The sequence below is a fragment of the Falco rusticolus genome, chromosome 1, assembly GCF_015220075.1.
Source record: "Falco rusticolus isolate bFalRus1 chromosome 1, bFalRus1.pri, whole genome shotgun sequence".
NCBI lineage: Eukaryota > Metazoa > Chordata > Aves > Falconiformes > Falconidae > Falco > Falco rusticolus.
Genome location: NC_051187.1, coordinates 39,469,105 through 39,497,025, shown reverse-complemented (window position 1 = coordinate 39,497,025; position 27,921 = coordinate 39,469,105). Strand labels below are relative to the sequence as shown.

Below are 27,921 nucleotides of genomic sequence, written 5' to 3'. Positions count from 1 at the left end.
GAGATGAAATGATGGATTATTGAAGAGACACTGAATAAGCAGACACTGAATTACTTCATTCTCAGCCTCAGGCAGTCCAAACAGGTTGGTATTTGATGCACTGGTGGCCAATACTCAGTAACAGCTGAACATTCATCGAAACCAAATAAAAAGCAAACTCCCCCCAAAATCCTACGTAAGTCCTCACTACCCATTTCTTACTTGACTCTAAGTGTTCAAATGCAAACAGCTCATGTCTTGTGTCCGAAATCTGTGTACCCTACTGGTTTGTCACACTAAAAATAATCAAACGATCTCAATGATTAATTTAGCCTACCTTGGAGTTAGAAGAATTTCCAGGAAACTTTCATTAACACTTTAGTATTGCCTAGCACACACCTACATTTTGTACTAGCAAGCAAGTCTGATGTGAAGCACTTCCTTGAAAATTGTTTATTTCACATGGTTTAATGCAATTAAGGATAATCCTGCACTTGTTACTATTCAGAACAGTAAACTAAATCACCAAAATAGTCCCTTGCTACAATTTGAAAAAATTTAAAGGGTATTTTTACTACCAGTAACAGAGAGGTTTTTGGGATTTGTTTAAACCAAGGTATTGGTTAAAGTCTTTCAAAATAATAGTGTGAAGTATCTCAAATATGAAGCCTTTCATAGTAAAGTCCCAGTTTACCTTTGCTCTTGTAATCACAACCATCAAGATCATATGACCATCTTAAAATTAATCTTCAGGAGAAAACATCACTTTGCTTGACCTAACAATTTACTAAGCCATCAGCGAATGCCATAGACTGGATTTTCAACTGAAAAGGACCTGGGGGTTACAGCGGATGCCAGGACTAACACGAGCCAAGTGCCCTCTCCCTGTAAAGAACAGCAAACCACGTATTGGGACTGCAGTAGGAAAGTAGCCAGCTTGCCACAGAAATCATCTCCCTCCTACTTAATCATCCCCTCTTACCCAAACTTGCGGTTTTGTGGAGATTTTCCACCGGCGAACCTGAGCGCCGCAGCCATGCCTGCTGCTCCAGAGGGCTGGTGATGTGCTGCCATCATCCCCAGGGAAAAGGGCGGATTTGAATGTTGGTGGGAGCCCTGCAGTTACACACACGGCAGGCTGTGCCTCCTGCAAACGTACAGGTGGAGCAAATCTGAGTCACTATGAAGCCCACTGGGACCTGGGCTCTTGGATGGAAAAGCCTGATCTTCATCCTCGTTACCGACTCACAGCAGGGACGGGAACTCCACTAGCACCTGAAAAGACTGTCAATCTGATTAGAGGAACCACAAAAGGTCCTCCCAGCCCAAGCTGAGGAATAACAGATGGAGTGCCTGTGCTCAGAGCGCTCCTCTGGACCACAGACAACCAAGGTAACGTGACGGAAAGCACACCCACACCTCCTGCAGCTTCTCTGCAAGGTTAACTTTGGGCTGTGCAGACTGACTCTTTGAAAGCACTTTGCAGAGGTTCCTATGATTGCCTCAAAACAGGCAAAAGCTCTGAAAGCAGCAACACAACTTTCTGTATTTTGGAAAGCTTAGTGAAAGGAAACCCCCAAATGTTTAGTGGCAGTCTTAAAACCACTTAAAAAACAGATTCAACCCACATTTAGAGGTTCTTAAGAGAAACTAACAGCACTGGCTTTTCTCTCTAGCCTTATCAGAGAATAAAGAACGGGAATTTAATTAGCAAGAAAAGACAGCACAAAACCAAGGAGAAACTCAACAAAACAATTGAAAGCTTTTATTGTGATACCTCAAGTAGATACAATATAGTGAAACAACAAATGATGTACAGTATTGCTAGGACAAAACAGCAACACAGCCATGTCACCTGTAAAAGAAAGCATTGTAAAGAGTTTAAGAAACAATGAGGCACAACTGCCATTTACGACTCATGCTTCACACCTTCAAACATCTGTAACAGTCCTTTTAAAAGAAACCTCTAAAGTGTCTGTTCCTTTTGCAGTAGGTGTTTATGCCGCAGGTTGGCTTAACATGAGTCTCAATGAAGTACAATAAAGTGTCCAAAAAGTTCAACAATAATTTGCCAGCTTCTTCCACCCATCGCCATTATCCAAGAATGGAGATGTCTGAAATTTGGTCTGTGAGACTGCAGGTCACTGCCGTTGCAATCTGACTGCTGAGATGAGCATGCAGAAAAAGCTCTACAGGCACGACTCAGAGGGAAGCGTAAGTCCACCAGGAACGGCACACGGCATTCTCGGTCTCTTGCACTAGCTTGATACACCAGTAAGAAACGACGGACGACCACCTGATTACGGGTGCAGTGACAACTCTTGGTCAGAACCTCAGAGGCCAGATCTGAATTCAAATCTATTTCCTCAACTGTATTTCCCCCTCTGCTCCCACAGACTGTGAACGCCTGCAAGCACACAAGGCATGCTGCCCGGGTCGGCCGTTATTACCAGGCCTTCCTAGTGGGAAATTAGGATGGAACGGTAACACACTTTGTTAATACAGTCCATCGTTGTACAGCTTACAATGAATGAGGAAAATTCATATTCTGGCCATTTTTACCGGCAGATGAAACTGAGATTACTAGACTGCTAAAAGCATACACAAGAGTGGTTAGGTTGATGTGTCAGCAATCCCTCACCAAATTCTGCAGCTTATTTCACAGCGAGTTTGCAACTGAACAGAACTTTTATAGATGGCAGCTTTGCCTTTTATTAATCAAAAAGGTACCTAGAGTGACCAGCCGAAGAATAACTCTTAGTGTTTGGAGGCAGACTCAGTCCTGGAACACAACTGTTACAGGCATTATTTTGGACCTAGACAGAGAATGTGTGGTCAGATTACTAAAATCACATCAAATTATGATTAATTACTTTAGGACAGGCGTGGCTTTAGAGGTTCAGAGGAAAAAAAAAAAACCAACTTTCAATACATGTACATTTTTGCTAGCAAATTCCTATGCATCCCAATGAACATTTCTTCTAAGCCAGCTCATAGTCAGTTCATTTGGTCCAAGAAAGAGCCAGCAAGAAACAAAGGTTCACAAAAGCTTTTTGTTACAGTTTATAAAAAACAAAATACAAAATAAATGTTAAGACCAACAATAAAAATAACCAGTACAAGTAACAAAAGTGCTCAAGTTGGAGGGGAAGTAAACTTGCCCAGAGCAAACACATACAAACTTTAAATATAATCTTTAATATATTACAAAAATTGGTTAGAGGGAAAATGCTTTAGTAAAATTTTTTTTCAAGTAAGTTTATTTTTCTTTCAAATGACTGCTGGAAGGTTCAGTGACCAGACTGACCTCTTCACATTAGCCAGCAGCCATTGCTATCTGGATTCTACTTTCACCAAAACCAATAACAAGAACTCTCTACATCTTTACAAGGGGAGAAAATAAATCATTGATGCCGCCAAGCAACGCAGGAAGAAAATTCACATATTCCCTCAATAGAACAAGCCTCAAGAATTGTTACATGGCAGCATGAAATAGCAATTCTGCACTAGTTCTACTCTTTACTCCTTCTAAGCGTCCACTCTTAAAAGACCCAAAAGAATATTGCTGTGTTTGGTTCTCTTAAAAGCCATAAACATCACATATAGGTCATTAACTCTTTATGCCAGCGGTCTGAAGCTCTATGCACTAAGCACCTGATGAAGTCCCAACCTTTGGCATCAAAGTTAATTAAGGTTTTGGTGAAAATGTCCAGTTTGAAATATAAACAATGCACTGAAGAAAGAGGTTGACTTTCTAAATAAGAATCAGACTGTGTTACAGACAGCATTAACTTACTAGCAAGAGATAACCAAACCCCCAATTTTAGAGAGAAAAATCTTTAATACTTTACATATTTTCTTTAATTTCAACTCTCTACCAAAAAGCAGCCATTACTTTTGTCTTCAGTCCAGTGTACTGCTTCAGCAAGTCCGTAGCCAGGAAATAAGAAAAGCCCAAAGATACACAAACTTCACATACACGTGTTCAGAAGTATCAACATTGCAACTGGACTTTGCAGCCAACACAAAATTTTTGTTGACAGAAGTTTTAGTGCTGCCTTTGTTGGCAACACAGATTACAATGGAGGAGAACAAAATCCCAGGAATTCCAGGTCAAAAAAAAAAAAATAATCAAGTGACAGGCAGCACCGAAGCCCATCTTGCATCAACAACATTGCTAAAAAGGAGACTTTGAAGCCTGATGATATGAACATGAAGTAGTAATGTGTAAGCCAGGTCGGACACAACTGTACCACCTCAGGTCTTTGGACTGAAACCCAACAGCTTTAACTACTTCTCAAATTCTTACATTTTTAATTCATAGGTATAGATCACTACGACATCTTGAATGCAGTTTAGCCAGCCTGCATCAGAGAATGTACACATCGGCAAACTCTTCTCGCTCTTCCTCTCCACAAAGACACTGGAAAGCTGATTTTAAAGATTTGTATTGCCCCTACCCATTGGCATAATTTCTCATGTATGACAAAATTTCTAAAGTGCAGCAGAGTTCAGAAAGCCTATCAGAGATTCCCAAAAACGTAACAGCAGCAACAGCACCTATGGCTAATTTTGCAGGTGCCATATTAGAATTGTTATTGAGAGAAAATCACATTGTATTGCAAGGCTTCCGTATCTTTCAGTTTTAGTACTTATGTAGTGTTAAAGGTTTTTTTCCAAACATTTTGTCCTCAAGCATTAAAAGGATTAAAATATAAAAAGTCTTCAGAGACGGTTTAATTTGAAAATAAAGTTAGCAAATTTACGTAGAGTGTTTCTTTCACAGTTGCTCAGAATTTGCATGCACAGATACCAACAGCTAATATTGTGCATACACTTTCGAGAAGTTTCTCTCATTAACTCATTCCATTTAAGAAACAGTGCCAGAACAAAAGAGAAGGCGAGTTGCATATAGTTTTTTATTATAAAAAGGTATCTGGGGATGATTTAGCCAGCAAACCAAGAAACCCTCTCCCCCACCCCCAAGTTTTCAAAACTATCTTATTTAGTTTTACGAAAAACTGAGTCAAACTTCCCTGCCCTCTTATTACCCCTCCTTTTTCTACAGGTACTATATTAATTTTCATGTCATAGGCTCTGGCCGTTTCTCACAAAAATAAATAACTTTGTTCAAATGTAGAAGAAGCAGAATACTTCAACAAGTTTCCTTGATATCAACCTCTTTGTCCAGTGCATTAGGACTATACAGTTACATGGAACCAGCCATAAAACTTCACTGATGCACAAGTCCCTGTTACTGGCAAAGGTACAGTACCAAAACTTTTTTTTTTTTTAAATACACTGACTAATTTATTTTTTTTCCAAAATAGAAGATGCATATATTTTTCTGCCTTTTTAATCTTGCAAGCTACAGTTTTATAAATTTCTTATCCAGCAAACTCCTTAGGGAATATGTTTGTCTTAAAGGAATTATTCTATAGCATTGTTGATTTAAAATCCTTCTAAGGTATTTCATTGAGATATCAAACCTCTAGCATAACCTTTCCTAACAACTTGAGACCTGCTAACTTCAGTCAGTGCAACTGAACTATTTTTTAAAGTGAGCACTGTACCTTTAACCAATTCACCTACAAGATGTACAAAGGTTGTGGTACACTCAAATTTAAGAAAGAAATTAATAACTACAATACTGCATCCTCTTCACTGCCAAACACATCAGAAATTGCTACATATAAAAAAGCACCCCATCCCATACATTCTTTCGGACTGCTCAGATATAGAACTTCTACAGGACTGGAGTGTAGGTGTTTAGGCAAGAAGCATGCACAGCAGAAGGTAGCATTAAAGGCATAGGTCAGAGAGAGATGCTAACCAGTAAAATCCGTTCTCAATTAGTGAACTGTTCCTCTAGTTTGAGAGTTTTTAGAAAAAGTTCATCCAAAATATTCCAAAACAACTGTTCACACAATAATACACGTACAAAAAGAGGGAACTTACACAAGGAGAAAAGGCAAACATGGCCTGAAATAGCCACTTACACTACACTACTCATTTGTGAGGTTTCAGAATTCAGTGATATTCTCAGGGCCACTCTAGCCAAGCTCTTCCTTTACTTTGCATTAGTCTTTGTAAAGCATGTTCCACAGAATATTGTCCAAACAGAAGGAAGAAGGTTATGATTCACTCCCAGCCATTGTCTTTTATCATGTGGGCAAGTTCAATGATAAATTTTCCTTCTTTGTATTTCTGACTGCTCTCAAATGCATGTTCCTGGAAAGAAGAAAAATCAAGACACTGAATTAAGCTGGGGAAATTTAAGTATCTTAATCATCAAACTTGCATTAAAAATACAAACCAGGAGACATCCCATTTAACATCCCGTATTGGTCACAAGGAATCAGGGGTGGGAGGGAGGGAGGAGAGGATTGGAAGAGGGTTGAAAAGGAAATAGGAGTAAACTTCGCATAAGCAGAATCAGCAGATTCACCACACAAGAGATCTTGCTTTAGAACTTTCCATGCTCTCTCACTGCGTAGGGAATTCTAATGCTTTTTTTAAGTGAGGGTTAGGAAATGGCACATCATGTGCGTTCAGTTTCCTCATTCGCAGAAGCAATGAAAAGAGGGAACAGGAACCTTTTCAAAAGCTTTCCTCTGCATTCATCATCAGAGGAAATGCATTCGGACAATTTCTTTTTAGAAGATCTGCAGTTACACTGAATCAATGAAAATCCTACATGCAATACCCAGAATTCTAACATTTTCAAAAGATCAAACTTGCAACACAGCTTCAAGTGTTACAGGTAACTGCACAGATAACTTTTCAAACAACAAAATCAAGTTCCCATTAGTTGTAAGCAGTGTAAATGTGCTCAGTACCATTTATCGTAATTCACACTTTTGCTATATGAACCAACCTTTGCAACCCAAGAAATTAAAGACCCACTTTGATGATTTCTTCCATCCAGCTTAGTGTATGTGGTCAGTAATCTTGCAAAAGGATATTACAGAAGTATTAATAGCTGTAATAGCAGCTATAGCTCATGCTTGTTTTGCAGTCCAGGATGAAGTTATTACCTACTACAGCATTCCAGCAGATGTAATGAAGCAAAACTGTATTACAGTCTGATATATATAGAAAGCACTGGAGGTAACTCCCTAAACTATCAGTTTAGGGGCCACTCAATGGCCCACTCAAATTATCTGTGCTTTAACATACAAACATTAATGGAAGACTTCAGTATATTGCTTACATATTTCCATCCAAGAGTGGTTTTACAATTTTCACAATAGATATCTGCTACAGCATGTAAACCTGTTAGAAGAACTCTCTCCTCTGCTGGACCACAGCCCACATTTACCCTGAAAAAAAAAAAAGGAGAATTTACATTAACTGCACAAGATTGTTGTTTTTTTTTTTTACTTGCACCCACCTTTTCTCCAGAGGACAACAAATACTTCAAAAAAAGTGCCTAACTCACTCAACGCTGTAAAAGTAACTTCCTCTGTTACAGTGAGCTGAAGGAGAGGAAGAAAAAAGGGGGTTGCATTTTCTGTTTTTCAAGTGGCTAGTCTGAACAGCAAACTGTTGGTGATGCCCACTTACTCCCAACAACAACGACTGGTTTAACTTTAAATAGTTTAACTTCAGAGAACAGAACACTGAGCAGTAACTGGACACCTCTACAGTTTCAGGCTTTTCTTCAAAAACAATTTAAGACCTCTGTAATGGAAGTCTGCACCAGCCAAACAGCACCAACAGCTGAATTTAGAACCAACTGCATAACAGCAGCAAGGAAAAAGCCTCATAAATATTTCTTTGCTCCAGATCAGCAGACTAAGCCATGATGAACAGAGAGCAATATCAAAACAAAACATCCCATGAAGTACTGCATCAAATTCATTTTTTCATGAATAAGGGTCTATGCAGAAAACATGAGGCAAGACTAAACCAAGTTTTTAGACGGTTATACAAGAGCAAAAATTTACCATTTTTGCTGTTGTATTACCAGATTCTTACTACTACAATTATACTAGAAGTCCCAAGTCACCACTGAACGACTACACATAAAATGAATTTCAAGGATCTGCAATCAAATCCTTTGCAGTTACAGTTCCATTATCCTGGTCTGAAATAGACTAAGGCACTTAACTGCATCTCTTTTTCCAAAATGCTGCAACAACAATAAACTGCTGAAAACTAAAGACAAAAATGCAGTCCTGCACATTAGAAACTTAAAATACATCTATTAGCAAATTCAAAGAGCCTTATATCATGACTAAGACATGCTTAAAACTGCAAATATTAGGCCTGATAAAATCACTGTGACCTTTTGCCTCTAGCACATTCACAACATTCAAGGTCATTTAAGATGTACCAAGTGTACTGAAACATTAACCTGTACATGTATCTAACAATCACACTGGAAAATTCTTCTTGAGACTGACTACAGCAGAGTTGTCTAAAGCAAACAGTCACGCAATATATTTTGGCTTCTGGAATATCTCAAAATGGCAACTCTTACTCAAGATCGTTACCATTACATACACAAAAGGAATTTCACATTAATACCCTTCCCTAAACTTGCAGCTATTAGCAGAACTACTTAAAAATCCCCTGTGCTAAGGGATACTTTGAATCAGCTCAGTAGCTCGTTAATAACTATCACTGGTAAGTAAAGCCAACCTTAAAAAGAAGAGGGCAAAGTGCAGCTACATGGATTCCTACTGTTTTCCACTTATGAAGCACACCGAAAAAGTTCATACTCTGTAGGTAGTATGCATAACTGTAATAACACTTACACAGAATTAAAGAGGTAGGCTCGTCCCTGGCTTCCCTGGAAGGACTGCATAAAAAAAACAAAAAACAAAAAACAAAAACACACTTGTTAAAAAAACACAAAACCAAAAAAAATAGTTCCAGAAGGGTGTGTAAACATATAAACATAATACAAATATAAACTATTTCAGAGTAATTACTTTATACCAATTCTTTATAGGAAAGCCTGGTCCACAAAGTCTTCACCCACATTAGATTTTTAGCAATGGTTTTAAGTTGTTAAGTATTATTGTTCAAAACAAACATCTGTAATGCAAATGAGACATACTTTATTCCTACCCTTCTGCAAGATATCAATTCTCATTTTCCTAGACATCCTTCATGCTAATTAAAATAATCTGCTTTTAACTCAAAGGGAATCATTTCCATCTCCTCTGTTCTCTTCTGCTGCACGCAAAAGACGATTTATTTCAATTTCATTGCACCATTTGATGCAAGACCAGTGAAAGCCTGGACCAAGCATAAAACCAGAACACAGTATTCAGGAGATGCACCTGATTAGTTTATAAGCTCGGCTTTCCTTTAATAAAACAACTATGATCATCAAATGCCCAAGCACAGCCATACGCTTTCCAACCTCTTGTATTCCTGATAACAGACAAAAGATAACTGCTAGACTTTCTTGGCTGGATCTAGATTAATGGTTTAGTTCAGAGCAGGAGCAGTTTTGCAGCGAAGCCCCTGATCAGCCATGCTCCCTGGGGGATGGTTTGGCTTGCAGAGCAGTTTCAGTACCTCCAAACGACATGTCTGTTTGCTCCTCCCGCACCCAACCAAACCAGCAGCTCTTCTGCAAAAGGGGATGAAGACACAAAGGCTGGACCTGTGACCCGCCAGCCCTGAGCTACAAGCATCCTTGCAAAACATGTAAACAGACCAGATCCAGCCGCAGGTAAAACATTCAAATATACATATAAGAGACATCACTGCTTTCATCTGTTGATTGGTTCCTTCTGTACTGAACTACTTGATACTTCAGACACAGCCATTTCCCATCCAAACAGGATCACGCTGAAATGGTTTTCTTTTTTCCTCTCTTCCATACTGAATTCTGTTTTTTAAAAAAAATCCTAAACTGTCTTAATTTCTTTTTTTTTTTTCAAGAATTTCCTTTCTCTAACCTACTTTCAAAGAAAATTAACAATTTTATCCATGCTGAAGAAAAAGTACAAAATTTTTTAAGAATCCTTGCAATTCTAGTATTGAAGATCAAAGACCACCTTTTCTGAAACCTACATTAGATAAACATGCAAGTTTTTTGGAAAGAAAATCTCACACTGATTATTTTTGAACAGTTTCAGTAACATTAGGGATAGAACCACTGGCAGAACCTTTCTGCAATGGATTCTTCTTCTGACATGTATCTAGTTATTATAATCAGAAGTCACTTGACACCAAAATAGGTATTTTGCTAGTCTAATGGTTAGCAACATAACACCAATAACTGCTGCATCTTAATTACTTTCTCAGAACAGTTTGCAGGAAAAAAAAAAGGGGAAATGTATATAAATGAACACTTTTTAATCAACATTAACCAGATTATATACCACAACAGAGAATGTTAAAAGAAATCCGTGACTCTAGACTACTCTTAAGTAGCAATGGTGGCAGTAGAGTTACACACAGCCCTTAGCTAGTCATAACATCTCACTTTAAGATGAGAAGGTCTACTTAACAGTCCATAGAGTTAATATTATAGTATTATTTTAGCAAACATTTAAAAGAATTATTAAATGGAGCTTTTTATGGACAGAACATATTACTGCTCTCTACAACTACCTGACAGGAGGTTGTAGTGAGGTGGGGGCTGGTCTCTTCTCGCAATTAACGAGTGACAGGATGAGAGGAAACAGCCTCAAATTGCACCAAGGGAGGTTTAGGTTGGATATTTGGAAAAATTTCTTTACCAAAAGGGTTGTCAAGTGCTAGAACAGGCTGCCCAGGGAAGTGGTTGAGTCCCCATCCCTGGAGGTCTTTAAAAGATGTGGCGCTTAGGGACACGGTTTTGTGGTGGACTTGGCAGTGTTAGGTTTACAGTTGGACTCTATGATCTTAAAAGGTCTTTTCCAACCTAAATGATTCTATCTATAGCAAAGACAAAAGAAAAGGTGCTCTCTCCATTAGCCAGCACCGCAAGTCTTATTTTTCGCAAGGCAAGGCGAAGAAGATAGGCTGTGCAGTACAGTGAAAGCTAAAACTTCAGGCAGGATTGATGCTGAAAGGAGAGACTCAGCTTGGTACAGTCTGAACAGCTCTGCCAGAAAGTAATCCTTACACCTTCCTTCAAAAGAAACAAAGACCCCTCACCACTAGTTCGGTTCTCCTGAAACACTTAAAACATGCATCACAGCAGAACAGCACAGAGCCTACAGCCTGAGCTCCTATAGAATAAGCAGTGTTCCCTAACTTGGGGCCACTGTCTCACAACCAGTAATGAAGCAGACAATGCTTACTGCAGATGGAAACAACAACTATTCACGTACATACTCTCAAAAACTGCCCGTTAACAAATGAGTAACTAGCTTGAGTCAACTGCACATGGATTTAGAGACAACTACAGTTGTGCAAGCCCGAAAATTTAAGAAAAAGCAAAGTAAATACTTCAAAGGTCTTCTTATTCGTTAAAAAGTAAACTTAAACTAGAACATTTAGGTTCCATGTACCTGAAATTCAGAACAAGAAACTTCAAAGCCACAGTGACCCTTATTTTTGATTAAGCTACCGTAAATATTCTTGAAATTGCAGTCATTTCTTCTTGCTTTAAAAACTGCATGCTGTGAATTAGAATTTACAAATCCTTTTTCAAGCTGCACCAAGAAATACTCTCTCCTATTAATTATGTGCTAATTTCTCTATTTACATGTAATTCACAAGCCAATCACATACAAATTAATGGTGGTGGTGGTAGTGGTGGTGTTTGTCTGGTCCTACACCATCCCTTTTTAAATTACTTGTAAGCCACACTTGAAGTTCCCCAGCTATCTGGGAAAGAAAAAGACTCCAGAACAAAGCAACAGTCAGGAGACCTTTTGAACTACATTATGGCAATTATTTCTGCCAAGTTTATGTTTAGTCTTGACTTAATATCACCTAATAAAAGCTCTCCTTTGACCCCGCATTTCTCAAAATTAAGCAGAGGGCTGTAACAGAATGCCAGGAATAGCAGAAAAAGCAGCTCTTCCCTTTCTCTTGTTTCATAAGCTGAAAAAAAATTCTAGCCAAATGAAACACAAACCTTAGGTTGGTAAGTACTGCTTCAGATGTTCTTTCTTCCTGATGCATTTTTAAAGATTATTTTTCTTTTCTCGCTTTTTTGTCCTCAATATGCTGTACTCTCCTGGGTTTTTCTCCCCTCAGAAATGGCCATCTTCATTACCTTCTGATTTGGGGGATTATTAGGGTAGAGTGGAGAGAGAAGCAACACAAAACAGAACCTTTTCCTGTTCTGGAAAGACTGTTCACAAACATCTCACGCAAAAAGCTCCTCCATTCCCACCTTCTCTAGCTTCCCGTTAGCAGAGTTTGGCTGATTCATTTGATACTATCCTTCTTATCTACACACACGTTTAGAGGCTAAATATTATGTTTTTACATGCCATGGAAGAATTGTTCCTTTGCCCAGCTGTGAGGAGTGAGTTCCTCCATGTCTACATCACTCACAGATAACTTGACAGCAGCCTGTAGCAACTTGTGTTACTGCACTAGGGAATACAGAACCTGGGGCTAGGCAACTCAGGACTTTCCTTTAAGATCAGTGTCCAACCTCAACATCAGTGTGTCATCAATGGTCTGCAATCCATCCATGCAGAACTCTTGTACATTGACTGAAGTAAAAGCACAAGATACCAATTTTTAAATTCCTGTGACTTAATTTTTCTTATTAATTTCCTAACTTGTCAGAGCTTGGCAGTCACAGTTTCTTATTCACATGAATAGCTCAGGAGATCATTATTTTTTTCTTTTTTTCAAAAAAAAACCCCGCTATTCAAACACAAAAAGGTATAGACCTGTCACATATGCATCCTCTGGACCACACAATATTGAGTAACATGAAGGGCTCTATCTACTAACAAGTATAAGAAAGGTTTGTTATCAGAGCTTTACTTCCTGATGCATCCTATTACTAGAAATGGAAACAGGACAACTCCTTTCAGCACTTGAACTGCTTGCTAAGCTTGCAACTCAGCTATAAAGAGTATTTTGCATAACCAGGAAAAAAAATACTAAAAAAACATTTGTTTTTACCAGCACACAGTTTCTCACACTCTACACTGTATGATTCAGTTATACTGATATGAATTTTAAGAGACTGACAGTTTAAACGCCTTGTGTGTCAACTCCTCAAAGGAAATTAAAGAGAAGAAAACATTTTAAATGGCAGTGTCAAGGACTAACAGGCATAACTGTTCAAACCAGTCTCCAGAGAAGTTGCTCTTCTACAGAATAAACATCACCTATGCAAACACAAACTTTTACTTTGCATGATTTGTTCAGCACTTCCAAGGTTGCTAGCACCATACATGAATCATAACTAAACCACAACATTCTATTAAAACTGGGTCTTAAATATGTGTCTCACCCAGTAGAGAAGAATTAGAAGATAGTGGTGTGACCAACTGTCATCAATAATGACTCACATCAACCAGGATTTTTTACTTAGCAGCTGGGCAATTTATCAGTTCAACTAATATTCGCAGTTAAAACAAAGCCTGCTTTCAGTCTCATTTTCCATGGTCCTCTATTACTAACACTGCATTGGTTTACGAGTTAACTTTTTCCCCACAAAATCCACATCTCTGACTAGCCATCCATTCCTACAGGAAGATCTAAAAGATCTATAACTTCTTGTTTCAGGAACTATACTAAGGTCAACTGCAAGAACAGTTTGGTATTGTGATCTTTTCAAGTCATCTGACAGAGCCCTGTCATCAATACATTTTGTAGTAAAGAAACTTGATCAACTTTTCACTCATACAGTAGTACATGCCTGCAGAATTTGATACGATCTATGCTTCTAAATTAAACCCATCATTACCTCTTAACACCAGGATTAGCTGTTTTACCCAGGAGAAAAGGAAGTATCAGTTAAGCAAAACTTGTATTTACTGCCCCAAGGCATACCTAAGGGCATGGGTGGGGGAAGGGAAGCTACTAAAAAGGTTATGTAATTAATTATTCCCCACAGACGGAATTAGATTGCATGGCTGGAGATCATGCTCCACAGAAAACATCCAGAGAAACTGCCATCTTAGCATGTATTAAAGGTATGGCTGGCATTATCATAAGCAAGTCAGAATGGCATTAACAGTAACTTCCTTAAGCACAGCAAGTTATTCATAACATGGGAAAAAAAATTTAAACAATGGAATTGGAAGTAGTCCAGAAGTGTTTTTTAGTTTCATTTTCTTGAGTCTCCTTTCATTTGCTAGAGTTCACTTTACAAGCTAAGATAAATCAACCTAAATTAATATTCTCAACAAACGTGCAATTCAAAGAAATACTACCAAGTAAGTCAGAAAACAGTATTAAGGTAAACCAGAAACATGTAACAGTGCCCTGATGTCTGCAATTATCTTCTTAGCAGGATACAGCAGAGGCTGTAAGGATGGCTTGTCTTCAAGATTTGCAAAGTAAATTCAGAAAACTGAATTCAACATAAGCTAAAGCTTAAAAAATTTATCAGGGGAAAAACCCATTTGTTCCGTTTGAGATTTCTCTCAGATCCAAAATTCTCGATACTGCAGACAACCAGAGATAATACTGCCCAGCTGCTTCCTAGGCAAGTTCTAGATGACTCCATGAGAGGTATTTAGATTATTATTTTTAAAGTGCATTTTCATTAAATTATTTACTGATTTTAATAAAGCAAGTTATAAAGTTCAATATGTAGAGAATAACCTTAAAAAATTCCACCCCAAAACCTGCATGCCTGCAGTTTGGAAAATGGTATTGCCCAAAGTGAAGACACCGTCAGGCAGAACAAGTTACCCGAGTTACACATGGCATCTAGAACGTACTTTAGAAATAATGATGTCAAAACACCTGTAGAGTAGAACACTTCCCTTGCACACTTCCCAGCTCCTTTAAGTCTTCCAATCTATTCTTGGATGTCTTACAAAGATTGCTATTCTTCCAAAAACTACATTCTTCCCCTGAGAGGAAAAAAACCACCTGAACCCAAAATACTAGAAACCTCTTAGAAAAGAAATTTACCACCAAAATAATTATGAAATTAGGCCCATTCTTAACTTTTTCAGCAGGGAACAAAAATGGCCTTTGAGCATACAACAGGCCCAGCTATCTTTCCAAGTACTCCTTGTATCATAAGCAAAGGGGGATTACCAACTCGAATCAAGCTAAGAACAGCGTATTTACTTAAAGGCAATAAACCCTTAAAACAATTCCTCTTGAACTCACAGTTAAACAGTGGAGGCCCAAAACAGCGATTGCTAAACAAGGCTAAACATTTTTTGGCATCTATTTAAGCTGAAGACTTTTCCTTCTCATCAATAATATAACAGCAGACAGACTGATGCCGTGTGGAACTGAATTTAACCACCAAGATTGTTCTTTTGCCCATAAGGTGCAAGGATTTCCCAGCAAAGTCAATGATGCTGACGTATATATACCTTTATGCAGAACTTGTTCTTGAAAACATTGACACATCTAGTCCTGTCTGTGACTTCATATGACTCTTCCCCTCTCTGGTCAGATATGCTTTGCAATGAATGAAACAAAAGAAAGTGACAGTATTTACACTGGCATCTATACAAAGGAATCCAGATTATCTTCCATCCCCAGCATTAACGCACATTGTAAAACAATTCAACAGTCTTTCAAGCAGGTCAACCTTGAGTAACAAAGTCTTCTCCTCTGCAATACATCCACTAGGTACCAAGATTTCTATTAGGTATTTGTATTTTTTTGTAATTTGTTGGACCATGCTTGAAGTTCTAAACAATTATTGGAACTTAATGAGACTAAGCCATTCTCAAGTGCTGTGGAACTTAACGCCCTTCAAGCAGGATTTGCCTCCTATAAATTTAATCCTGCTCGTAATCACTGCACGTTCTCTACCATTTACAAAAAAATCAGCTCTTCCAGTTAAGCCTTTCACAAAACTTACTTTAGCATCATTTCAAGAGCAGCACGCACTGAACATTCTGCACAGGCCCTGCAAGTGGCAACCTCACCTGGACTTCAAAGTCTGGTAGAAGTCTTCCCTCAAAACTTAATTAGGTCAATTTTTTAAATTGTTGGGATTTTTTTATATTAACACATACCGTTTGGTTGCTTTTTACGTGCTCTTTGAGCATTTTAAACCCAACAAGTGTCTCCTATAGCATCACCTTTTGCCTTACTCATTATTAAGGCCTGTGGTCGCTTGCTGATACTGGTTACTTCTCTGCCATGCCTGTAGTCGTAGAAGGATACAATTCTAAAAAAATCCATTTGCTTCTTTAAAGAAACAAAAATGCTGCAGCTTTTTCTCCTGTCCTCTGAACATCCCCCAGTGTAGCAAAGACTGGTGAACTCCCTCTAATAGTAATTGTGAAAAACAACAACAAAAAAAGTTTAACATTCACTTTGAAGCCCTCACCAAAGAAATAGAAAATCCAGCACTTGCAGACTTGCCAACAATGCAAATCAGTAGCGTCTAAGACGCACCTAACACCACCTCAAAATTATGCTTATTTCAGTTAAGTCATCTACTTCTTTTGTTTGTTACTTCTTTCAAGTATCCTTCAAATCAGTGTTTTCCCAAAGATGACTGGAGTTATGAATTATAGCAGCTGCTCATACATGCGTGCACATGTTCAGCTGTACAGTTTGTCAACACCTCCACTGCTGATGGCCTCCTGGTTTGGGACTCCTGTTCTCAACCAGCCTTCTTCCCATTCCTCCTCCTTCCCCAGGTTCCCCCCTAGACAGACAGAACACAGGGTTTTAGGGTGAAAATAACTAGAAGCGCATGCCCTAGTCACTAACCATCAAGTTGACTTCAACACCAGGCAACATGTTGAGTCCTTTCATAGCTGCAGAGAAAACTAAACCTAACAATAATTTCACTTGTGCACGTAACACATTTGTACAGTTTTTTTAGTCTGCATTCTTATTTCTAAGCTGTTGCCAAGACTCTTGGTTGCCACTTGAGCACCAGCAAGGGCACAAGAGGAAAAAAAAAACCAAAAAAACCAAACAAACACCAACCCAGCTTCATGATTAATTCTAAGGCAAAAAAGAGATCCTACTGCTCAAGCAGAAGAGAAATAAAATGAAAAGGTGATCAGTGTATACTGCCATCCTTGTCAGACAATTGGAATCAACAGTGCTCAAAAGCAGAGCTGTAAATCTGTACTGAAGTCTGATATTCAGGACCAGAATCAAAGGGATGACTGGCAGAAATAGGCCGTGCTCTTTGCTTCTCCATGACAGACCAACATTTAAGAAAACCACTACTCATTTCAGAGCGTAGCTTTGTCTTCCCACCTTGAAGTCAGAATTATTAAGTGTCAGGTATAACAAATGCTTATACTTCAGAGCACATTAGAAAGCTAGTTGTAGCTGCTTTAAATTAAGTGTTCCATGTATTTTGGTTTTTCCCTAACCACACAAAGCAAGTCACCATGCACACAAGAAATGCGGGGGCAGGGGGGTGACACCCAAACGAAGCAGTTAACAGCTAGGTATCAGATACTGTTTGCCTTATAAATATCTGCTGAAGACTATTTGTGGCACGAGGGTTCTGGAATGAGACTGTACAGTAAGCACTTGGAAAGAATGAGACAATCTGTAACCGAAAATTGTATTTAGTAAGTGTTACACAGAGCTTTAGCTTTTAACTAAGCCCTCGAAGTAACACAGGGGGGTGGAAAAAAAAATCAGGTTGAACTGTCCAGTTCTCTGCTCCATCAATAAATCCAGAACAGCACAGGAACAGCACTGTTCTCAGTTAACTTTAGATTGTATAGAATCAACTTGCTACACGCTTCAAGTTATTTTAAGTATTTTTTTTTTCTGCAGCTGGGTAGTTATAGTAACTAAGATTCTAGATACTGTTAGTATAAATAAAAAAATCTCTCATGAACCTAAGTTCATAGCACATAATGTGCATCAATGAAAACACTTTAGGAGACCTTCAGAAAAAAAAAAAGAAAAAAGATTCATATAAAAAAAATGAGGTATCCTCATCTGTTAGTCCTTTTACAGTTCTAAGGTATGCCTACACACATTGTCTAGGATATTTATTTGGGTTTTATTTTCCAGGTTAACCTGTGTTCTCAGGTAACAGAAATAAAGTCTTATTTCCTCCCACTACTTCCCCTGCCACCCCCAGGACAGCGCTACTTATTTTTAATGATCCAAGTGTAACTGCAAAGCAGTAGCTAGATATTTCCATTAGAACTTCTCCAATATTGGAATATATACAAGTTAGGCTTAAGGCAGGTGGGGTTTTAAAAGCTATGTTCCAAATACAAGTACAATAGATGAGAAATGTTCTTTTTATTTTACAAACATACAAAAAAAGATACACCTCACATTTAAATGTGATTCTCATTATTACACAGATTTAGACAATAAAATACGGTCAAATAATCTTAAATTGACAGAATACGGATCAGCTGCCAAAAAAGCATATGGTCAATGAGCAAGTACAGCAACTTTTGTAAAAGTCTTCACTGAAAATTATGATAGCCAAACGTAAAGCAGAATCTGTATCTAACACCCTTCCCAACACCAACAACACAGAATATTTGTATTTACTATATAAGATTTTTTGAAGTTCTCCACATTCTTTGAATTAAAAATGTGATTTTTTTTAATGTTTGAAATTATTTGTGAAGCTGTAATAAGAACACATGGTTTGCTTAAGAACATGCTCAAAATACTCTGCTGACCAAAACTCTCAAGACTGTGGAGAACAGCTGGCTCATGTGGCAACTGTGGCAGTTTAGTTGACATGCAAAAAAAAATTTCTAATTCCATGAAATGAAGACCTTCCTATTAAGTAGGTGTGCTTGGATTGCATTTTCTCAATTAATTTAGACATCTCAAGAGACATAGCTAGCCGAGTTTCATTCCTCCTGTAGGCACCTACAACCTGATGTTCAGGGAAGATTAACCCCTCCCACTAGTTTTTGGCCCAGAGCATGTAGTGAATAATGAACCTACAATTGCTTACAATTTGACTCCAGCATTGCTCAAAAGACACCTTATACTCAAATTCTGAAATCAGCCTGGAAACAGATGAAATTCAAATGCATTTGTATTACTATTTGAACAGTTCTCCTGACCTTACAATGAAATAAGATCGATCACTATAGAGAAAGTGAAGAACTTTTATCAGGTTAACACAAGTGAAACAAGTCCTCCCTCTTGAACTTCTTCACATTGTTTAATGTAAGTAGCTAGTGCACTGTTTTACATCTGATGCATCACATTTGCAGTTCCATGCCTCAATACACGTGCTAAGTTGAGGGAAAGAATTGTTTAGCAGAAGAGGCTACAGGCAGAGCAGAAGCAAGCATGCAATAAGCAACACTGCCAAGAACCATCACCAATTTTACCATTTGACTCAAAGTTGTTTTGATATCTGAACAAAGATCAAAAGAATTATTAACACAAGAAAAACTGTATGGGAAAACCCCATTACTTCCTGATAACCCCCTCAGGGATAAGCAAGCAGGTACACTTTCTCCTTACCCAAAAAACACATCAATTCAGAAGGAGCAGCACTCTTAATGCCTCCACCCCCCCATCTCTTCAGCAGTCAAGAGCAGCATCACCTTAGTGCTGCTGATCACACAGGCAGGAGCAACAGATAAAGTTAGTTCTAAAGGGTTTGCCACTAAAATTTTTATTTGAATATAAATTATATATATGAATATAAATTTAAAATAGTTTTATAGCAAGCAATTTGTATTAAGAGGTTTGAAAAGCAACTGAAGCATTTTCTGCAGGACACCATTAAGAGCAAATTCATCAGGAGCTTATTTGAAGCAGAATGAACCAGACTGTCAAGTATTTATCCCAAACTTCAAGTTTTCCTATGTATTTCACACATCACAAATCTTAGTTTCTTCCAGTAACAAGGAGGACAGGCCTAGCCTGTTTCAGGGATCCACCCATCCTCTAACCTTAAGTTTAGACAGCCCAACCATTCTGAACATCTCTGGCTAATCACATTCCTTAGGAACCAGCATACAGCAGAAGTAAACATGTTTACAGATTGCATAACAGAAGTGGAACATTCTGGAAACAGCCAGGTTTGTGACTTTCACTCAAATAGTCAAAAATAATCTGGTTATGGTTATTCCAGATAAAGAATCATTTCCCCACCCAGAGATCCACGTTTTCTTCTGACAGTTTTTCTTAGCAGACTTTTGACAGCTCACAAGTAGTACCTACCTGACAGTCGACAGAGCTCGTTAGTATGGGGAACATATTAGATCAGTCTTTGTCACATTGAAAAGTTTCCAGAATATACCCAGTCCTCAGTACACAACACATGACCCAAGAGTGAACCCAAGGAAGACACTTTGAAGTATGCATCAATTTGCATCCCTCATCTACTGGGCGCAGCGATACAGTGATAACTGTTGTTCTTTGGTTAAGAAATAATTCATGAGGTCTCTAAACAAACCACTTGCCTTGGAGATCAATTCATCATGGTTGGCTAGATGGGCTCTGCAGTGGATACAGCTGTAGGTTCGGTGACAGTTTGGCAGGTAAGCCTGGAACGTTTTTGATTTTGTCATTTTTACCATCTCTGCTGGTGGCTCCTCACTCAGCTCAGGGCTGGCACTTGAAGAATTACAACTTTGCTGAACTCGCTGACAAAAGAAACACTGGAATATGCAAGCAAAAGCCGTTGTTGTTCTGGAGTGTGTGTGGCACTTTCCACACAAGTGACAGAAGAGAAACAGTCACAACCTGTAGGTGAAAAGAGCAGAACAATTAACAGCTTACAGCAAGGCCAGAATAAACTTGTTACTCAACAACTCTAGACATAAAGCAAAGTGTTATTTGGAACAAACGTCTGGCTGCACTACAGGCCCCTTCTTTCTATGAAGCTGCCCAACTTAAGTTCCATCAACACAGCAACAAGCAGTTCTGTTCCATTAGTGGCTCTACTCCATCACACTTCTAATGGAGAAATTCAAACAGTTCTCCGCAAAACACAAGCTTGCTACGATATACCAGGTATACTCTTAAAACATCCATGCAGAAAATTGCAGCAGAAAGGCAGGGGGTTAGAGAAAGTTAACTGTCTCTGAAGTTCCGCTCGGCAGTTCCAATACAGTAAGTAACAAAGCATCTTGGACAACACTTGCTATGTCCAACAATAAACATACAACAGGAACTGCACTTGGGCATTCAGCAAAATCACATCTGGCTTTAAGTGAAATACCAAGAAAGATGCTGCCACCTACTCAGGGATCCACGTCTCCTCCTCTTTTCAAACTCAGAAGTATTGTATCTTTTAGGCAAAGGCGGTTTTGTCTAGTGTTCTGAACAAAGCTAGATACCTCCTCACCCCAGCATGAATAGCCTTAATGGATGCTACCAAAAAATCACAGTCAGAAAATAAAAGCTAAATTCAACACAGAATACCCAATTGCATTTGTAATCCTCAGAGTGCCTTAACAGACATCAAATGCACAGAGAAGGACAAGCCTTCCTGCTACACTGGAAAACAAGGCTTTTTTAGAGTTTGCCTGAAAATTACAGGTTCTAAATATTCATAAGAACACTTACTGATTTGTCAAAGGCCATCAATTACCACGCTATGTGCATTAAACTAACTAGCGATCCAAACATGAACACAGCTGATGACATAAGTGACTGTGCAATCAGGTGACAGAGTAGGTCAATAGCACAAACAGAAATGAGAGCAAAGAAAAAGAATTTACAGTATCTTGATCCAGCTATTAAAATGAACTTGTAAAACACTTACACAGTTGTAAACTGTGTGCAGGGCAGCAGTCAGCCACTCTTCTAGCAGTAGGATACTAGTAATACAAATAGAGCAGATAACGAAAGCCACGTAAATTAAAGATTGTTCGTAAGAAGCAGTCACTGTGCTTCAAAAGAAATCTTGAGAAAACGATCTGTATAGCAGGCCTGGCACAAGAGACAACCACAGCAAGATTTAAAGGGGTTTGTTGTTTTTTTTAATCTTAAGCTTATAATAGCAGCAGGAGAACAGACTCAGGAAGTTCTTCAGTAGTTCTTTACACAAAGAATTGCACAGGCAGAGATAAGCCACAAACAAGACATGTACCAGAACATATGCAATCCAAAAAAATACAGCAACAATGGGAACAAGTTGCCATCCAAAGCATGTACTACACATCAGAATGATTTAAGTCACTGAAAAGAAATAATCTGATAAAGGATACATTAATGTCTGAAATATTAACCCAGTTAGTATGGAAGAGCAGAACTTAATACAGTCATTTAAACAAATATAATTAAATTATCTGGGACAATAGGTATATAATAATTGCAAAGGGAAGAATGATTACAATGTTTGGAGAACACAGCTTGCTTTTGTAGAACAGCTAGATACGAAGCCACATTTATCAGAGGTAATGGACTATAGGACAAAGACAACACAAGAAATACAATCCTGGAAGTTAAACATGAGGTTCCCTTTGAATTCCCCTGCTTCAACTCTTAATGTTAGAAGATACAGATCCTATTTATGTCTACAGAAACTCTGAAACAAAAATCCAGGGTTTCAGAATGAAAGGCACCACAAGCAAACACGTTTTGACTTTGGATTAGACCCTTTCAATCCGTAACTGAAACACGACTTCAATGTTTGTATAAGTTTGTTCAGCAAGTTGAACAGAAAAATATTCTTCTTCAAGGTATTCCTAGCAGCTCTTTTAATTCACACTTCCAAAGGCCATCTGGACTCTTTCGGACTGAGTATTACTGATTGGACTGAATGAAACTACCGAAATTAAAGGACTGTCATTCTTTTGACAGCTGTATTTGATATTGCTCTCTTCCAAAAGAGGGCAACCCGAAGTGTTTTATATACACTCTTAAGAATGACAGGACTTGTTGCTTTGTGACGTTAACGACAAGCCTCAAACCCCGAGCCATTTCTTAGCTTGCTCTAGTAATGGTGAATGCATCCAGCCTGGCTTCACTCTGATAGGCGCAGCAGCAGGTTCCATGGCTGCCGTTCCTCACGCTGTGCAAAGTGGCGCACAGACCTGAGGCAACTACCCCGCCACATGCTCAGCCAAGAGCACGGGCTGCGCCGCCGCCATGCACACGGCGGCCCGGTGTGCCGGAGTTCTGAGCAACCTGGCAGACACTGCAGGGTTCAGAGCAAAGCCCGGCGTGCGGGCGGCCGTGCAGACCCTGCCAGGGTGACCTGGATCTGCCCCACCAGCCCCGGGCCAGGAGGTACCCCCGGGAGGACCGAGCGCCCCCCGACCGGGACCCCCAAGGCGCCCCGCGGCGGGTCGGCAGCGCACACCGTCCCGGCCCGCGGAGGGGGGGGACACTCGGCTACGGCGCCCGCCCCGCCGCCCGCACTCGTGACGTCACCGGGGCGGGGCGCCCGACGGCCAATGGGTGGGGAGCGGCCCCGCCCCGCGCGGCTCCCGGATGTGTAAACAAACACCCCGATAAGCGTGGCGGGGGGGCGGCCGCGGGACCCGCTCCGCCGGGGCAGCTGCCGGCCGCGCAGCGGCAGGGCGGGGGGGCTTCCCTGTCTGCAGGGGGATCTTCACGCCGCTGCTCGCAGCCGCACACGAGCGTATAGAGAAATAAGGCGTATAAGGAACTCGCCCTCCGCCGCTCCTGCCGGGCTTGGAAAAAAGGGGCGACACCAGAAGCTTAAGAGTCCTTGCCTGGCTCCACAGAGCCGGCCAGAGCCTACGCACCCGCTCCCAGGAAAGCTGCAACGTGATTACTCCAGCAGGAAAACCCTCACAAAGTTAAAGATCGAGACGCAGAAGCCCCATTTTCACGTCAGACACCGAGAAATAAGACGCGAGGAGAGTTACCGGCGGAGCCCCGGCGTCCCTGCCGGGAGGGAGCAGCCGCTCCGCGCCCGCCGGAGCCCTTCCTCTCCCCCGCCCGAGCGCACAGCTGCCGCGGCGGGTGACGCCGCCGCCGTCCCTCTCACGCTGGCAGCGACCCCCGCCGGGCACGGCCGTGCCACCCCGGGGCCCCTCGCAGGGCGGTAGGAGCCCACCGCACGCCGGCTCGCCAGGCTCAGCCTCGCCCCCCCTCAATTATGTAAACCATCCCCACCCGCCCCGTAACGAGCCGGCTACAGGCAGGCAGCGCTGCCGTCATTTCCAGGCGCTATAAATAGCGCCCGAGCCCTCCTCCCGCCAGCAAAGTTGCTTCGGCGGCCCCCCGCCCCGCGCGCACAGGAAACCGCGGACCCCGGCCGGGGCGGGGGGCACACGGGGCTGCGCAGCCGCCCCGCCGTCCCTACCCCCCGCCCCCCCCCCCCGCCAAAAAAATGAAGAACCCAGCCAAAGGCTGAGGGGCCGGCTTCCCGCACGCCCCGGTACTCACCGCTGCGCCCTGCCGGCTCCGCTCCCCAGCCTGGACTCCGAGCAGCAGCGCGCCCCCGGGCCGCCTCCCCTCAGGGGCACGGGCAGGCGGGGCGGCGGGACCCCCGGCGCTCAGGCGATGGCCGGCGAGGGCTCAGCACCGGGCCCTCAACGAAAAACAAAGGAGGGGGCGGGGGATGGCGTGGCTTCCCTCGCCTGGAAGATGCCTTCTCGGCGGTGGCCGGGGGTCATAGGCGGGGGCTGGGCGCGCGTGTGCTGCCCTGCGGGCCGAGGGGCGGCCGGGGCATCCTGCCGCTGCGCTCCCGCCGCCGCCGCCGCCTTTGTTTTGCTTTCCCCCGGCCCGGGGCTGCTGCGGCCGTTAAACCCGCTCCCACCGCCGCCGGCAGCCAATCACCGCGCGCGCGCGCGCGCCCTCGCGCCCGCCCCGCCCCCTGGGGGCGGGAGAAGGGAGCGGCGGCAACCGCTGCGGGGGGCGGCGCGAACTGGGGGCGCGCGGCGCTCCGCCCCGCCCCTCGGCTTTGTGGAGACGTGGGATGGGAGGGGGCGACTCGGGGGCGGGGCGAACGGCCGGGTTGGCTCCGCCCATCCCCCGTCGCTCCGCCCCCGCAGGCCGTGGCGCGCGCAGCGGGGCGGGCGGGCACGTGGTCCCGGGCGCGTGCGGCGAGCGCCCCCCGTCCCAGCCCTCCCGCCTCCAGCGCGCGGCGGTACGAGGTGGCAAGAGGAGCCGGCGCGCGCGTGGGTTCGTCGCCTGCCTGGCCCCCGCTGAGGTGCGGCGGGGCCGGCCGCAGCAGCCCAGCCGAGAGCTGAGGAGACAAGCTGTACGGGACGGGGGTAATAGAACAAACACAAGGTAGATTCTCAGCCGAAGCAGCTAGCTCGGCTACGGTTTCATCCCGAGGTGTTTTCAGAGCTGTTTTCATGTGAAGACACTCGAATAAGCCATGTAGGTTTTCAGACTTTTTTCTTCTCACCAGAGAGCATTTATCTTCCACGTGTCTGCTGAAGGTAGGTAAAACCCTGGAAAATGACATGGGTCCGTAATTGAGTTCTGTAGGAAAACCATAATAAAAAAAAGTCCAGTTGGAGATTGGAAGATGAGTAGGTTTGGTCAGAGCAGTTGTTTCCAGAAAGGGAGTTTTGGGAAGTGCTTCATTGCTTATAAAGAAAAAAATACAGGTTTTAAGGTATAAAAGAACAACTTTGAAGATTAAGGAAACCAAAATACAACTCACAAGTAGTTTCCAAAGCTTCTAAGGTCTGTTGGCAATGATCATGTTTTCCTGAAAAAAAGTAAATAGAAGCAAGCCCCTAGATTATTTTGGCTGTAGTCTTTCCATTTCCACAGGCAAAGAGTATAAAGATACAAACTGACGAAGCTGTCCTTCATCCTTTGTACCCCGAGGCAGAGCTCTTTTGTCATGCTACATAAATGCAGCATCAATAAAATCTTTGCCTCCTTTTCTTGTCAGTACTGACATCTTTTTTTCCCCAAATCTTTATCATGTGTTGTTTTTTTTCCCCAGGGGGCCTTGGAACTTTACAGAATATTAGAGAAATAGAATCCATTACAATTCAGCTAGTGGCTATAATTGAGAAACCATATGCTAGTTGATTTTATTCTTACTATCCATTTTTTAATATAATTCACATAATTTATACATTTTCTGTCATATGCTTCTTCCTTCCTAATGGCAAATTAATGGCCATTCTTGAAGAGTTATCCAAAAAAAGTCATGCTTGCACAATAAAGAAGAAGTATGTTTTGGGGAAACAGCAGGAAACAAACATCTGTGAGAGTATTTCCAGTAATTTTTTATTTTTTTTGCAATTTTCCCATCATCTCTAGCTCCAGTGCTGGTAGCTGCAGTCTTGTAAAAAGGAGAAAGGTGATAATCCTTTTGACTTACTTAGCTACACTTCAGGTTGCTCCCAAGTGGACTTGGCAGTGCTAGGTTAACAGTTGGACTCTAATCTTAGATTTTTTTTCCAACCCAAAGGATTCTAGGATTCTATGAAATCAAGCTTCCTAATCCAGTTCCTACAGATGAGTTAGATAAGACGTATGACAAAGACCTATAACATGATAATAATTGGAATGGGGAAAGAGGCAAGGATATAGCATAGTTCAGCACAACAGAGAAATTACATTAAATTTGATGCAGTGCAGAAAGTACGTAAATCTTGAGATGCTTCTTGAAAAACAGTTCCAGCCTGTTAAAAGTTAAAAATATCCCATAAAGTTTTACAATATTTAACAATCTGTTTCTATTACTTCTTTTCGAGGGGCCTGTTACTACTCTCCTTTAACAAGACAGACCTCTTAGTCTGTTCTTCTCTAAGCAAGATACCTGACTAGATGCACGGCTGTTGTCATCTGGTGTGGCTGATGCTATACCCTATTTACACAGGTGCCATAAAGTTGCCTATAAAAATACTCCTGTATGTATGCTTTAGAAGTAACTGCTTCAACCTTTTAATAAGAGTAAATACTGTATTTTACAGTAAAAGCCAGCATTTTACAGGTTCTAAGTACTATACCACAGTATGTTTACCATAGTTCCAACTTTCATCCTCTTTTCGAGGATCAGGAACAAGGAATATTAAGCAATGAGCAGAAAGTCACGATAAAAACAACACTGATCCCTGCAGGTAATCCTCCCAACCCATGCAGTGAGGTGTCAGTCCATGTAAGTCAATGGCTGACACCTCATGACTGACTGAAACCAGTGAGGTGTCAGCCATGACCTACATGGACTTGACACCTCAGTGGTTCACTGAAACTGGTGGCAAAGATGGCACCACAACGCACAGTGCCTGAACCTCAAAGGCAATGATGCCAGATGTGCGCAGTCCCCTTCAGGGATCATAGTCACACAAGGTCCCAGTGTTGAAATGCGGCTAAATGCTGCAGTACCTCTTGCGCTCTCTGAAGTCTTGCTGGTGCTCTGACTCAGTACTGACCTGAAGAAGTGCAAACTTGGAACTACTAGTGCTGCTGTGTATGCTTTTCTACAGATACGAATGCAACATCAGGTTTCTTTCTTGTTTACCTTGAGAGACGTGCTACAATCTTGATTTAGGTAGTTAGAAACTGACCAGGTTACACAGAAACAGGAATTAAACTCTACATGAGGAAAAATAACCAGCAGTGCCATCCTGAATATAGAAGTAACTCTCCTTTTCAGAGATTACAAGATGGACAAGGGGGAGAAAGAAGTGTCTGTCATTCTGTGAGGACAGCAAAGGATCCCGAAAGCTGAACAATGTTTCCATTGTTTTAACACAAGCTCTGCTTCTCCACTGAAAGATCCAAATGACAAGGACACTAAGGGTTTCTTTCTCTTTGCTGTTTGTTTCCCTAGTAACAACCACACAAGCTGCACTGTTAGCATACCATCCTTTTCTCTCTCTCTCTCTTTTTTTTTTTTAAGATAAAGACATGTCAAGGATGTATTCAGTGCTTTCAGTAGCAGGTTAAGGTTGCTTGTACAAATGAACCTCTGATACAGCATGATGTACTTGAAAGTACTGTGTGTAGTCTGCTGAGATAGTGAAATAACTTAAAACAAAAAGCATGGAAGAAATTAAA

The 27,921-nt window shown here is 41.3% G+C and overlaps 1 protein-coding gene across 2 annotated transcripts; it reads right to left on the bottom strand.

Annotated features, from left to right (window-relative positions):
• Positions 1-1,718: 1,718 nt before the first annotated feature.
• Positions 1,719-24,716, bottom strand: YPEL1 (yippee like 1). Of its 2 annotated transcripts, none has more exons than XM_037375536.1 (5): positions 24,334-24,716; positions 20,430-20,712; positions 8,742-8,785; positions 7,193-7,301; positions 1,719-6,210 (listed from the first exon to the last, which is right to left on the bottom strand). In XM_037375536.1, exons 2-5 carry the CDS (start codon positions 20,544-20,546, stop codon positions 6,121-6,123), a joined length of 360 nt encoding a protein of 119 aa, XP_037231433.1. In that variant the 5' UTR covers positions 20,547-20,712; positions 24,334-24,716; the 3' UTR covers positions 1,719-6,120. The 2 variants fall into 2 exon arrangements, with proteins under 2 accessions (XP_037231433.1, XP_037231425.1); XM_037375528.1 differs by lacking the exon at positions 24,334-24,716 and adding an exon at positions 21,737-23,244.
• Between the last annotated feature and the right edge of the window lie 3,205 nt (positions 24,717-27,921).